This window comes from Pistacia vera, unplaced genomic scaffold, assembly GCF_008641045.1.
Source record: "Pistacia vera cultivar Batoury unplaced genomic scaffold, PisVer_v2 Contig31, whole genome shotgun sequence".
NCBI classification, from domain to species: Eukaryota; Viridiplantae; Streptophyta; class Magnoliopsida; order Sapindales; family Anacardiaceae; genus Pistacia; species Pistacia vera.
In genome coordinates this window covers 27,978-43,316 of record NW_022196124.1, presented here as the reverse complement: position 1 = coordinate 43,316, position 15,339 = coordinate 27,978, and the positions used below count along the sequence as shown (strand labels likewise).

General features: G+C 34.5%; 1 protein-coding gene across 1 annotated transcript; it reads right to left on the bottom strand.

Moving 5' to 3' along the window:
- Nucleotides 1-9,789: 9,789 nt before the first annotated feature.
- LOC116136096 (F-box protein At3g59000-like) lies at nucleotides 9,790-11,001 on the bottom strand. Its single transcript, XM_031421811.1, has one exon. It carries the CDS (start codon nucleotides 10,999-11,001, stop codon nucleotides 9,790-9,792), a length of 1,212 nt encoding a protein of 403 aa, XP_031277671.1.
- Between the last annotated feature and the right edge of the window lie 4,338 nt (nucleotides 11,002-15,339).

The following is a 15,339-nucleotide window of genomic DNA, read 5'->3' as shown; positions in this document are numbered from 1 at the left end:
AGAAGTGGAATTTAACAATAATAAGTAGATCTGATCATAGAGGCGGAATTTAATAATAATGAATAAATCCGACCATAAAGGCGGAATTTAATAATAATGAATAAATCTGACCATAGAGGCAAAATTTAATAATAATGAGTAAATCTAGCCATAAAGGCAAAAACAAAGATTAAAGAACACATATAAGATCGAATTACTTACTTTCAATAGAGGTGTAACGTTTCACTTGTTAAGCTCTTCGTGCTGATAATGTGTTGTATAATAATTACGAATAATATAAAGCAAATAGACTAATATGTATAGAGAAAGAATAACATGACTATAATGAGATTTGTCCTCTCTAAATTTTTCATATCTTAATAATGAAGGGGAGGAAGATATTTATAGAAAACACCCGTCCCCCTTTTGACTGCCCCACCGCCTCAAAGTTCAAGGCGGTGGAGGTCCATCACATTGCAACAAATCCCTATATATCAGAGGTTTTCTCAACCCCTCAAAGATTTAATTAATTAACAAAATTTCCTTTGAAATTTCAAAAATAATAAAAAACCCCTTGCCATTAGTGAGCCCTTAGTACACAATTAAAATCTATAATATAATGGATTTATAAATATTTACAATGTTACCTCTCAACCGTATATTTTAATACCAAAAACTTAATGACGGGGAAAATTCTATTATTAATATAATTATAGAAGGATTTTCATAGTTGATCATACCTCAGAGGATTATTGTTATAAACCCCTAATAAAATTTAGTACATACCAAAACCACTGTATTAGATTATTCAATTAACTTAGTATAAATTTTACATTTCAATAAACATTACCTATTAATTATTTAGTATAGTGCTTAGACAACAGTCAATGTTGATAAACAACATTGATCGGTGATCAAACAATGGCGTTGATATGTATTGATTGTCATTGATCAGCATTGACTGTGTACCAATTAAAGTTTTGATTTTTTAAAACTTATTAGTTAAATAATAATTTATTTAATATGAATGTTTTGTATCTACTAAATACTTATAAAAATATAAATTCACAAATATAAAAATATTTTAAAATATAATGACATTTCGGTCAATATATAGATAACAATAATTAGAAAAGTTAATTTACCAAAGACCAATCTATAGCTTTAAAACACACAACTAGTAAAATATTTTTTACTAAATACACTCTAAATTATTTTACATAAATAATAACTATAATAGAGTAAACCACATTTTCCCACTCAAGGTTTGGCGAAGCTGCAAGTTCTCACCCCTAGTTTCATAAATTGCAGATACCCACCCTTAAATTAACAGATAACTTATTTAATCTAACAGTTAAAATGGTCAAATGGTCATTTCAAAGATAAAATTTTCAAAATAACCCTTCACTTCTCAAATTCACCCCACCAAAAAATTTCAAAATAACCCTTCATTTCTCTAATTCACCCCACTAGTGATTTCAGGTCATTCCAACTTGTTTCCGGCACAATCAACCCCTCCTGACACCACCATTACAATCCCTTCAACCCCTACATCAAAACCTCTAATCTCCCCGCCTGATTGAACTCCCCAATCACCGGTTGTCGCTTTTAGTGTCAATCGACATTTCATCCAAATTCTGAAAAGTTTTGACACTGAAAACCACCCCTAAGACCACCAATAGCATCGCTAGCTTCCCCCCACCAAAACTCCCAATATCACCGACTGCAATTGCTCGCCGATCGCTGCCTCTCCCTTAGATTTTTGCATTTTTTCGCCCTTTTCCAGCCAAATTCCGACACCTCGCCGAGGTATAATCAGGTGGAAAAGTTAGGGGTTTTGGTGAAGAGGATAAGGGGATGCTGATGGTGGTGTCGGAGAGGTCCAATGGTGCCGAAATCAGACCAAATTCTTGGCTTGGCCGAGATCCTCTGGGGGTTATTTGAGAGAAATTTGAGATGTAGGGGTTGTTTCAAGAGAAAAGTAACAATGTTAGTTTAAGGGTGGGAATCTGCAATTTATGAAACCAGGGGTGGGAACTTCCAGATTTGCCAAACCTTGGGTGGGAAAATGTTGTTTACTCAATATAATATTATGCAATGAAATTTCACCAAACATAGTATAATATTAAAACGATGAAATACATGTTCTACCAGACATCACAAATTTATTGTATGCATGTCATACAAAATAACATACATTGTGTTTTTTATTTGCAAATACTAGAGAGAGATTTAAGAATGGCTGAGCCATTTTGTTAGCTATGCAATACATTTAACTTTCTAAAAGAAAGCCAGTTTGATTATCTCTACAATGAAGTGATTAATATAAAAATTACAGATCCCAAACTCTTCTCATTCTTCCTCTTCGATCTTTTATCTTTTCGCAGTCAAACCTCTCTTCCACAAATATATAACATCTTATAATGAAAAAGAAAGAAAAAACTTAGGCCTTATCAATAAGCACAGGGAAACACCAATCAAGTTTATTAAACATGAGACTTCCCAAGGAATCAATCAAATTATCTGCATCAAGCAATTTCCCGTCTTCATATCGTAGGAAGCTCTTGATTCTTGTATCTTTTAAATAATGCCGCCAACATTTGATATCTTCATAATCGCAACAGCTAAAAACTTTATTCTTTATATCATTATAATTTTAAACATTGTCATATGGCTTAATTGACTAATTAGATACAATCCCTGATGTTATAATGAAAAAGCAGGCATTTCATACCTCAAATAATGTGTGCTGGGCTTTAAGAGGATATGTTTCTTAAGACAAGGTCCTAGGATAACAAATCCAGAGAAGACCATCCAACAAAATCCTGCATTCTGATGGTGGCACTGTTGTATGTAAATCAAGATTCCCAACATTACAGGGGAGTAATGGACAACTTTCTCTGAATTTGTCTAACTTAAAAGAAGCCTGACAAATAAAAGATTTAAGTAGTTCAGAATGATCATAAACGAATGTAAAAAACCAAGTGAAATTATCGATTAATTTCACTGATCTAGCATAAAGAATTAGTCGCGGCAGAGTGTAAACTTTAACAGGCATAATATATGGTGAATTGCTATCTGTTAAGAATTCCAAATCTAACTCTTTAACCTCCTTCTATGTGGACAAATTTGTATAGCCTAAATTTGTTCATACAAAACTTGAGCTTGTAGAACTTAAACAGAGAAGCATCAACAAACTCCATAAATTCCTTCAAACGTTCACAGAACACCATTCTCTGCCTTTCGTACACTGATGTAATTTCAACACTCTCATCTTTGGTGAGGAAATAAGTTTGATCAAAATCAAAGATAGGGAATTATGTCCATAACTCATTCCATCTCTTAGACAATATACTAAAGATAGGGAATTATGTCCATAACTCATTCCATCTCTTAGACAATATACTAATTTGAGGTACCTCTTTTACGGAGAGGTAGGACAAAATGTGATAAATTATAAAAGGAGGCAACCCTGGAATTCGATCCACCATGCCATCCATTACCTTCAAATAATCTGCAATATGCATATACAAGGAAGAGAAGGCAATTACATAATTAATAACTTACTAAATTTGCAAGCTAAACTCTTCTTGGATAAAAATTCAATTAAGAATAAAAATATTTTTAAAAAATTTTACAAAATTTTACAAAATTGATCATAATGTGATAGAATTAATCATGAAACAGATTAACCCAAAAGAAGAAAAAAACAAATAAATTAATAAACAGAGGGCTTACTTGTATATCCGATGCAAAACAACAGTGAATACTTAAGACTTCATGGATTTGATGAAAATATGTTAAATTTTGTAATTTAACATTGAGTAATGGTTGAAGATGAAGTTTAAGGTTGAAATATAGGTTATAAAAGATGAAAATAGGTTTCATCCTGTTACGATTTTGTCCTGAGCAATCACAGATTACAGCTCTATGCCTAACTAACCAACAATATAACAATATGATAAACACAGATTAAGATCTCTGGTTAACAAACAATCTCCAAACAACAAAGTAATCACAGATTAAGATCTTTGAATCATCAAGCATTAACAAACAACAGATCAAGTAAAGAGATAAAGATCAACACAAGAAATTATAGTGGTTCGGCTGGGTAGCCTACATCCACTCTTCAAGACGCAAATAGGATGTCATTACTATCACAGTCAGAGAACAATTTACAGAGTATTGAACAAAGAAAGAAACGAAATGAGCAAAGAAGAATACAACCCGAAGAAACCCTAGCTTTCTTCCCTTTTCCCCTTGCTGCAAATCCATAACAAATGGAATCAATTTATACAGGAGTCACCTTCCAAGATCAGCCTCCACTTGGAACCCCAAGAAGATCCAGCCGTAGATGAGTAACAGATTTCGTCTCCCTTTAGCACATTCTGGAACAAATGCTGTTAGAGATGAAAAATAAGGGCTGAATCGAATGACTTGAAAAAAACCCTCTTTAGCTCATTCTAAAAAACGATGTTGCTGCAACAATTTGACTCACCCACTTTTAATTGACTCCAACGTGGCAAAACACAAGCCACGTCACCACAATTCTCCATCTTGGTTTTTGTTTTGACACCCTATTTGGCCTTGGAAAACATAGGCTTCTGCTCAGGTAACACTAAGAAGGCTTATACAGAGCCTTTGTTTGTCACCAGTGATAGGTTTTGTAAGCATATCTGCTGGATTGTGAGAACCATCCACCTTTTCAACCTTTATTTCACCTCTATCAATCATCTCTCTAATGAAGTGGAGTCGAACATCAATGTGTTTAGTCCGTTCATGAAATACTTGATTTTTACAAAGATGTATGGCACTTTGACTATTGCTGTAAACTGTTACAGCCCTCTGTCTTAAACCTAACTCAATCACAAAACCCTTCAGCCACTTTGCTTCTTTTGCTGCCTCTGTTAGTGCCACATACTCGGATTCAGTTGAAGACAATGTAACCATGTGTTAGAGCTTAGACTTCCAACTAACAATGTTTCCCCATACTGTAAAGACAAAACCTGAAGTTGATTTCCTTCTATCAACATCACCAGCATAGTCTGCATCAACAAATCCTTCAACACAGCAGTCTTCTTTCTGATTCCTCCTATACACTATACCTACTAAACTGGTTCCCTTTATGTACCTCAAGATCCATTTTAATGCAGACCAATGGATCTTCCCCGGATTACTCATGAACCTGCTCACAATGCTTACTGAATAGGCCAAGTCGGGTCTTGAACATATCATCAAATACATTAGACTACCCAACACATTAGCATAAGGGACTGATGACATCTCAAGTTTTTCCTCTTCAGTTTGGGGACTCTGACTTGGGACAGCTTAAAATGCTGACCAAGAGGAGTTTGGACAGCCTTTGCATCCTTCATATTGAACTTCTGCAAAATCTTTTCAACATAATCTTGCTGAACCAGCTTCAAACTTTCATGAGATCTGTCTCTAATGATTGATATCCCAAGAATCTTTTGAGCCTGACCCAGCTCTTTCATCTCAAATTTGGTGTTGAGAATCTTTTTCAACCAAGCCAGCTCAGATTGTTCATGACAAGCCACAAGCATATCATCGACATACAAAAGTAGGAAAATGTAAGTCAGTTCAGAAACTCTTTTAAAATAGAAACAACTATCATAATTGCATCTATTAAAACCTATTTCAATCATGAATGAATCAAACTTTTTATACCACTGTCGTGGTGACTGTTTCAGACCATACAAGGATTTTTTAAGTAGACAGACTTTACGTGTAACATTTCTGTGTCCTTCTGGCTACTCCATCAGAATGGTTTCTTCCAAATCTCCATGTAAGAAAGCTGTCTTCACGTCCAATTGTTCCAGTTCAAGATTAAATTGAACAACAAGTGACAGCAGAATTCTGATAGAGGAATGCTTGACAACTGGGGAAAAAATCTCATTGTAATCTATGCCCTCCACTTGTGTGAACCCCTTTGTGACCAACCTAGCCTTATTCCTTGGTGGTTCAGTTGGGCTAAATCCAGATTTTCTTTTAAAAATCCATTTACATTTGACCATTCTACAATTTCTTGGCTTATCTACTAAAACCCAGGTTTCATTCTTTATCAGAGAAGAAAACTCTTCTTCAATTGCTTTAAGCCATTGCAATTTTTCTGGTCCTGACACAGCCTCTTGAAAAAACTTGGGTTCATCACTTATATCATCTTCAACTTGTAAAGCATAAGCCACTAGATTAGCATACCCTAATCTATTTGGAGGTTTGATTACCCTTCTAACTCTATCTCTAGATAGTTGGTAATTTGACAGCCCTAATTCATCATCATGGTTCAACTGCTCACCTTCAAGTTCACTAGTTTGATCACCCACAGAATTTTCAGAATTATTTTCCTCAGCTTGAATCTCATCAACTCCACCTTGATTCACAGTTTGATCTACTTTTGGGTTTTGAAGTTCTAGTTCTAAGAAATCTGCTCCTGAAGGACTGCCCTCTAAATTTTCAGAATCATTTCCAAGGCCAGGTAGGATTTCTTCTCTAAAAACAACATCTCTGCTGATGATACATTTCTTAGACTCTAGGTTCCAGAGTTTATAGCCCTTTACCCCATCTGGATATCCTAAGAAGATACATTTAATGGCTCTAGGTTTTAATTTGTCTTCTCTAACATGTACATAAGCTAGACATCCAAAAACTCTAAGATTTTCTAGTTTTACAGGATGACCAGTCCACTTCTCTAAAGGAACCCTAAAACCTATTGCTGAAGATGGAGTTCTGTTGATTAGGTAGACTACTATGTGTGTTGCCTCTACCCAGAATTTAATTGGCAGCTTAGAACTAGACATGATGCTTCTAACCCTTTCTAAAATGGTTCTATTCATCATCTCACAAAGACCATTTTGTTGTGGGGTATTCCGTACTATTTTATGTCTCACAATTCCATGTATCCTACAGAAATTGTTGAATTCTTCATTTACAAACTCTAGACCATTATCAGTCCTAAGTTTCTTTAACTTATTTCCATTTTGTGTTTCTACCATGACTTTCCATTCCTTAAACCTAGAGCATGCCTCATCCTTGGTTTTAAGGAAGTATATCCACACATATCTAGAGTAATCATCAACAAAACTAATGAAGTATCTACATCCTCCTAGCGAGTAGTGCCTAGATGGCCCCCAAACATCTGAGTGAACATACTCAAGTGGTGAACTTGAGTGGTGTTGACCAGATCCAAATTTAACTCTACTTATTTTTCCAAAGACACAATGTTCACAAAAAGCTAGACTTCCAATCTTATCCCCACATAGCAGGTTTTGCTTGCCTAGTTCTACTAAGCCCTTCTCACTAACATGTGCAAGTCTTTGATGCCACAATAAAGTTCTATCTTGAACTTCTGTTGACCCAACAGCAGCAATTCCACTCTCCACTCTACCCTTCAACACATATAACCCATTTCTCTTCTCATCTTTCATGATAACTAGAGATCCTTTCATGACACTAAGGCTGCCATTTGCTGCCTTATAGCTAAACCCATTAGAATCTAAGGTTCCTAGTGAGATTAAATTCCTTTTCAGGTCAGGGATATATCTAACGTCAGTGAGAGTTTTAGTTACACCACTTTGAAGATTTAGCTTAACTGTGCCTATACCTTTTATATGACACACATCATTATTCCCCATCATAACTTTCCCACCATCTAAAGGTTGAAATGAGCTGAACCATTCTCTATTTGGTGTCATGTGGTAGGTACACCCAGAGTCTAGGATCCACTCCTCACTGGTTTTACCCTCAGAAATAACTAAAACTTCAGAACTCTCATATCCCTCAGATGCTACACCAGCATTGCCTCCCTCACTATCTCTTTCAAGTTTCTGCTTGTTCTTTCTCTCAGGACAGTCTCTCCTAAAATGACCCTCTTTATGGCAAAAGAAACATTTTCTATTTCCCGACCTAGATTTAGACCTGTTCCTATTTTGCCCTCATTTTTCCAATTCTTCCTATCTGATCTCCCTCTAACATTAAGACCTTCACCATCACCACTGTTTTTATTTGTCATCCTATTCTCACTATCCTTGGCAGAAATAGCCTTCACAACCTCTTCTAACTTCAGTGTCTGTCTACCATATTTAAGGGTTTCCACAAAGTTAGAATAAGATTTAGGTAAAGAATTCAACAAGATTACTGTCTGATCCTCATCCCCAATATCTACAGAAATACTTTCTAGATCCTGAATCACTTTCAAAAAATCATCTTTATTATCTTTCAAAGATTTCTGATCATCCATTTTAAAGCCAAACAACCTTTGCTTTAAAAATAATATGTTAGGGACAGTTTTAGATTGATAGAGAGAGTTTAACCTTTTCCAGATTTCAGCAGCTGCCTTCTCCTTCTTGACCTCTCGAAGGACTTTGTCACCCAATCCAAGGATCAAGGAGCTTTTGGCTTTGTCTAGCATTTCTTGCTTCTCGGAATCTTTCATGGTCTCTGGTAGTTCAGTCTCTTCCTTTAGGGCTAAGGCTAGCCCTTCCTTGATCAGTACTGCTTCCATCTTCATTTTCCACAGACCAAAGTCATTCTCACCTGTAAACTTTTCAAGTTCGAATTTAGTGGACATGATTAAAGTTTAGCCTAAGAAACTGGTCACAAAATACTCAAAACAAAAAAGAACACTTTACGAAGCCCTGAACCAGGCTCTGATACCAATCTGTTATGATTTTGTCCTAAGCAATCACAGATTACAGCTCTATGCCTAACTAACCAACAATATAACAATATGATAAACACATATTAAGATCTCTGGTTAACAAACAATCTCCAAACAACACCAAAGTAATCACAGATTAAGATCTCCGAATAACAACCAATCTCCAAAGCAACAAAGTAATCACAGATTAAGATCTTTGAATCATCAAGCATTAACAAACAACAGATCAAGTAAAGAGATAAAGATCAACAACAGAAATTATAGTGGTTCAGCTGGGTAGCCTACATCCACTCTTCAAGACGCAATAGGAGTCATTACTATCACAGTCAGAGAACAATTTACAGAGTATTGAACAAGAAAGAAACGAAATGAGCAAAGAAGAATACAACCTGAAGAAACCCTAGCTTTCTTCCCTTTTCCCCTTGCTGCAAATCCATCAATGGAATCAATTTATACTAGGATCACCTTCCAGGATCGACCTCCACTTGAACCCCAAGAAGACCAACCGTAGATAGTAAAGATTTCGTCTCCCTTTAGCACATTCTGGAACAAATGCTGTTAGAGATGAAAAATGAGGGCTGAATCGAATGACTTGAAAAAACCCTCTTTAGCTCATTCTAAAAATGACGTCGCTGCAACAATTTGACTCACCCACTTTTAATTGACTCCAACGTGGCAAAACACAAGCCACGTGACCACAAACATCCTTTCATAAAGAGTTTGTGTAAGGAATCCGATTTAGAAAAGTATTCTAAGAATATAGGAAAGGAAAATATTTTCCCTTAGCACCGTGGCAGATATAAGAAAAAAAATTGTTAGGAGGAGCAAGTGAGGAAGAAGATGATGGTGGAGGAGAAAGAGGAAAGTAGGGGAAAAAGGGGAAAAAAAAAGAAAAGGATAAGTCGGGATAGGCACAAAACTTGAAGGAGTAGTTTTGCCCGTAACTCAAGATTCCCAACATTGTAAGAGGGTGATGGAAAAATTTTCTTGAATTCTTCTAACTTAAAAGAACTCTAACGAATCAAAAAACAAAGCAAAACCAAAAAAAAAATAAAAAAAAAAAAATAAGTGGTTGAGAAGGATCATAAACGAAAAAAGAGTGAAGTGAGATACTAATAATCAGTATATGGAATTTATACACATACCACAGTTGGCGTTGCATCTATCCTTAGATCTTCAATTTGATTGGATATTCCTAGAAATTCCCTCAGTTTCAGGCACGACTGGGTGTCAAACATAAAATCAGTATCAAATTTAATTGGCCATGGACATAAAACATTTGTGCATGAAGTGGGAATGGGACTATCCTTATATGTAAAGGAAAGCAAATTTGGAGTATCAAGGTCAAGTGCCTTCATACTTAAACAGCTACTAAGTTCAAACTTTTTAAGCTGATTACTTGAAATCGTAATTCTTTCAAGGAAATGGCAGTATTCAAGGATCAGATCCTCGAGCAAGGGAAAGCTTGAGATAAAATAATGAAACTGTTGGTCCATAAGACTAACTCCCCCAAAAAATAACTTTTTCAACTGTAAGCACCCAACAATGTTAAACACTCTTGGCGTTCTCACCGTGCCAAATCTAAGGCGTAACTCTTGAAGATTTAGAAGAACAATCTCAACACTTTCAATCCTTATACTCTCAATTCTATATAAGGAGACACTCATTATCTTCAGTTTGAGAGCTTTAAAAACACACAATCGCTTCAAACCCCAACATTCTGTAAAAGACATTTCTTCAAGGAGAGGGCATTCACTACTAAGCTTCTGCACCATTTCTTCATTTATGAAAACCTCGTCCAAAAGTAGCTTTCTAAGAGAATTAGACCTGATAGTATCTGAAATACTCTCCAACTTACAGTTAACTAACCTTAAAGTAGTAACTGATCTAGCATAAAAGATTGTTTGAGGCAAAGTGTATGATGTATCCATTGTATCGCTTTCTATTAAGATATCTAAATCAAGCTCTTTAACCTCCTTCTCTGCGGCCAATCCTATCCATTTATCAATATAAGGAACCAATTCTTCAACATCAAGAACACTTATGAATAGCCTAAATTTGTGCATATAAAACTTGAGATCGCAAAACCGAAGCAGAGAAGCATTAAGAAATTCCATAAATTCTTTCAAACGGAGTGCCAATCTGTTCTCTTCAACCACTGATGTAATTGGATCACTCTCATCTTCAGTGAGGAAATAAGTTTCATCAAAATCAAAGACAGGGAAAGTTATCCGTAACTGATTCCATCTCTTAGACAATATATTAATTTGAGCTACCTCTTTTGGGAAGAGGTAGGACATAATTTGATGAATTATAAAAGGAGGCAACCCTGAAATTCGATCCATTATCTTCAAATCTGTAATATTCACATTCACAGACTTAAAGAATATAACATACTAAATTTTCAAGCTAAACTCTTCTTGGACGAAAATTTGATTAAGAATAAAATTTTTTTTTTTTAAATTACAAAAATAATTATGATGTGATAGAATTAATCAAGTAACATATTAAACCAAAAAGAAGAAAAAACATAAACAAAGACTTACTCGTAAATCCGATGCAGAACAGCAGTGTCGAAGAATTGAAATTTGAACGGTGTTGAAGAGAAGAGGCCAACCGCGCCGTCTAGGTTTAGAAAACAGAAGCTGGCCCAAATTTTAATTGATTTTGACACAAAACACAACCGAAGGTGAGGAGATACAAATTGGAAGAGAAATCTTTCAACAATTGCATTTTATAACGAGCTTACAATACTTGAAAATTTTCATACTTGATTGAAAATAGGTTAATCTATTATTTTTGAGTAAGTAGTCTGTAGTGGTAGAAGATGAGGTTGAAGGTTGAAATATAGGGGGCGTTTGGTTCAGAGAATGTTGGATGACTGGGAATGTTAGATTACTGGAAAGATAGATTAGGATTACTGGAATCTTTAGGAAAATGTGTTTGGTTAATTGGTAGGTACATTATATTAATATGTTTGGTTGGGAGGAATAAATTGGTGTGTATATTCTTTAAATTACTGAATTGTACTCTAATTAAATATTATTATTATATTATTTTTTAATATTGATTATTATTTGGATTTTATAACCCCTTGCATTTAAAAACTTAGCAAAAACAACCCCATAGTAAAAGTTTGGAAAATCAACAAAGCACCCCCACCAACCCAGCCATTGCCGGCCGCCGGCAACCACCGTAGGCTGTCGACATTTGGCAACCTAACGACGCATGGAGGAAGGCAGGAAATGGCCTTTGTGCACCGTATGGCCATTTGCGACCAGAGATCTGGCTGGAAATGGCCAGACGTGACAGATCTGGTCGTTGACGGCCAGATTGATGACGGATCTGGCGGTCAAAGGCCAGATCAATGGCCGTTGACTGCTAGATCTGGCACAATCTGGCCATTCCATGAGCTGTTTTGATGGCAGCGGTGGTGCTGGCGACAGGTGGGTGAGGGTGGTGCTTAGGTGGGCTACAATTTTTTTGAATTCAAGGGTAATTTTGTCCAAAAAGTTAATTAATTGGGGTGAAATAGTAAAAGCCTTATCATGTAAATAAATTTAAAAATAAGGGCATTATTGTCCTAATTTTTTTTTTTTTTTTTTTAATAAGTGATAGAATTATAACCAAAAAAAGATTACCCTAGTAATTTTAGAATACCTAAGAAAATGGAGGTAATCAGATTACCTCCAATATTACCAACAGTAACTACTATTTATATTTGAAGATTACCGGAATTTTATATTACTTGACAATCAAACGTGGTAATGAAGTAATATAAGATGACATAATTCCAGTAATTCTATATTACCCCCAACCATACGCCCTATAGGGTTATAAAATTAAAATAAATAAAGTGGGTACGAGTTTTTTCTTTTTGTAGTCAATGCCCACATGGTTTCAAAAATATTAGATTAATCTCCATTTAATTTTGAAATATATTTTAACCCCCCTGTGTTTTGGTCTTGCTGGTCGTGAGCACATGTTACTTTTAAAATGTCATTAGTTCAACCTTCAAATCTTTATCAACAATTTCATCAATCTAACCTTCAAAAAATATATTAACCTCTTAACATTGTTTATAGATTTTGATATAAGCGTCATTTATTTTAATATCAAAAACTTAATAATAGAGGAAATTTTGTTATATTACTATAACTAATTAACTATAGGAGGATTTTTCTTTTTTGATTATACCTAGGGGGAATTATTGTTATATACCCGTAATAAAATTTAATACATTCTAAAACCATTGTATTAAATTATTCAATCAACTTAATATTAATTTTACATTTCAATAAACATTACCTATTAATTTTTCAGTATAGTGGTTAGACAACGGTCATTGTTGATAAATAGCATATATCGATTGTCAAACAATGATGTTAGATCTGTATTAAGGAAAATGATAGAGCCACCGAAGATTGCGCACCGAATCTGTGCATCGAATGACGTGAAAAAATCTTGACCGTTGATTAATATTAATTGATAATGAATCAACGGTTAGGATTTTGTCACGTCATTTAGTGTACAGATTCGGTGCACAACCTTCGGTGGCTGTGGCATTACTCATGTATTAATTGTCCTTGATCAATGTTGATTGTGAACCAATTCAAGTTTTGATTTTTTTTTTTAATAACTAGTTATATAATAATTTATTTAATATGAATGTTTTGTATTTATTAAATGCTTTTAAAAATATATATTCAGAACTATAAAATATTTTAAAATATAATATGACATTCTGGTCAATATATATTTATAACAATAATTAGATAAGTTAACTTACCAAACACCAATCTATAGTTTTTCTAAAAAAAATTGTTAGGAGCAATGAGGAAGAAGATCGTGGAGCTGAAAGAGGGAAATGAGGGGGTGAAAAGGAATTAAAAAGAAAAACGAAAAAGGAGGAGATAGGAGAGAAAAAAGAAAGAGGCGGGAGAGAAAGGAGAGCAGAAAAAGAGAAGGGAATGAAAAGACTATTTTACCCTTATTCATTTGACAGAAACTAGACGGCGTCAAGGGTTTTGGGAAGTGATTGATTACATCTTAAAATATATTCCAAAATAGAGTAATTAAATTAAGTAATACTGTACTGCCCATTTCAAAATATATTCAAATAGGAAAAATATTTAGTCTTTTTACATGCAATTAAATCGCTATTTTAAAAATAAACTTTACCAAACATTCTGTAACTTATAGTTAAAGATGATAATATTAATTTTTACAACAAGTGATTAATATAAAAATTACACTAATCTCAATATGTCTTCATTCTTTAGAACTAAGCATCTCTTCCATATAGATAACATCATCATATCAAAAACAAAGAAAAAAGTACTTCTCACGTGCTCACTGGGAAACACCAATCAAGTTGAAACCTTAGCACCCCTGGGGGAAGGATAGGCCAAAGATCACTCAAATTATCTGTACTCATCAATTTCATCAAATTATCAGCACCAACTAATTTCCTATCTTTATGATATTTGAAGCTTTCAACCTTAATATCTTTTAAGAAGTGCCGCCAACATTTGATATCTTAAGAATTGCAACAACTCACATCCCTATTCTTCAATTCGTTATAGAATGACTGAAATTCATCAATTTAGGCCAATTTTTTTTTTAGTTTAAACTAAGAACAGGCTTCCATTCTAGGTGGACAACCGTCCATTTCAAATGAACGGTCATCCATATTTGATGGATGGCCGTTCATTCGCAGAATATTTGTTAACATGATATGTGGCTTGTTAGATTCAGTGGATACGTTGTTCGGTGTAAAAATTCGGTGCAAAACGTCGGTGTCTGTAGCATTTTTCTAACCGCAGTAATCTTCCATTATCTCCAATCAAACGCCTCCTAAAAGTAAAATAAATAAATAAATAAATAAAATATATAAATAATGTCAAGTGTGGAAAAGTTTAAATTAATAAAATAACAAAATTTTTGATTTGGTATTCAGTACTCAGTAGTGGTTGAACCATGAGGTTTTATAAATATTTACTATATCACCCATCTGCCGCTTATCTTAACAATTATTGGAGAATTATGTTATTACTATAATTATAGAAGGATCTTGATGCTTGATTATACCTCGGGAGGGTTATTGTTATAAACCCCTAATAAAATTTAATACATACTAAAACCATTGTATTAAATTATTCAATTAACTTAGTATTAATTTTACATTTCAGTAAACATTGCCTATTAATTTTTTAGTATAGTGGTTAGACAACCGTCAATGTTGATAAACGGCATTGATCGATGTTCAAACAATGGTATTGGTGAGTAAACACAAATAAGTAAAGGAAAAGAAGGAAATACTTGGTCCTTCTCTCTAGAGTAAGGTGTGTCTCTCTATTCTGACAGAGAATTTGTCTTTTTACGTTTACTGTGGAGTGCATGCATGGCTGATTCTACGTTAACATCGTTATGGGAAAGCTTTTCCTTAACAGAAGAAGAAGAAAATGATGTTGTCGTCTCCAACAAGACGATCGAAGATGTGGCCGCCAAAGTCAAACACTGCCTTCTGGCTCTCCTTGTCACAGAGAAAAATTATAGCAGAGAAGCATTTCGATCCACCATGTCTCAAGTTTGGAAACTGGATGGATGGATCCATTTTACAAATGCTGGTGAGAAATTATTTTTGCTAGAATTTCAAAATGTCTCTGATCTGCAGAAAGTCC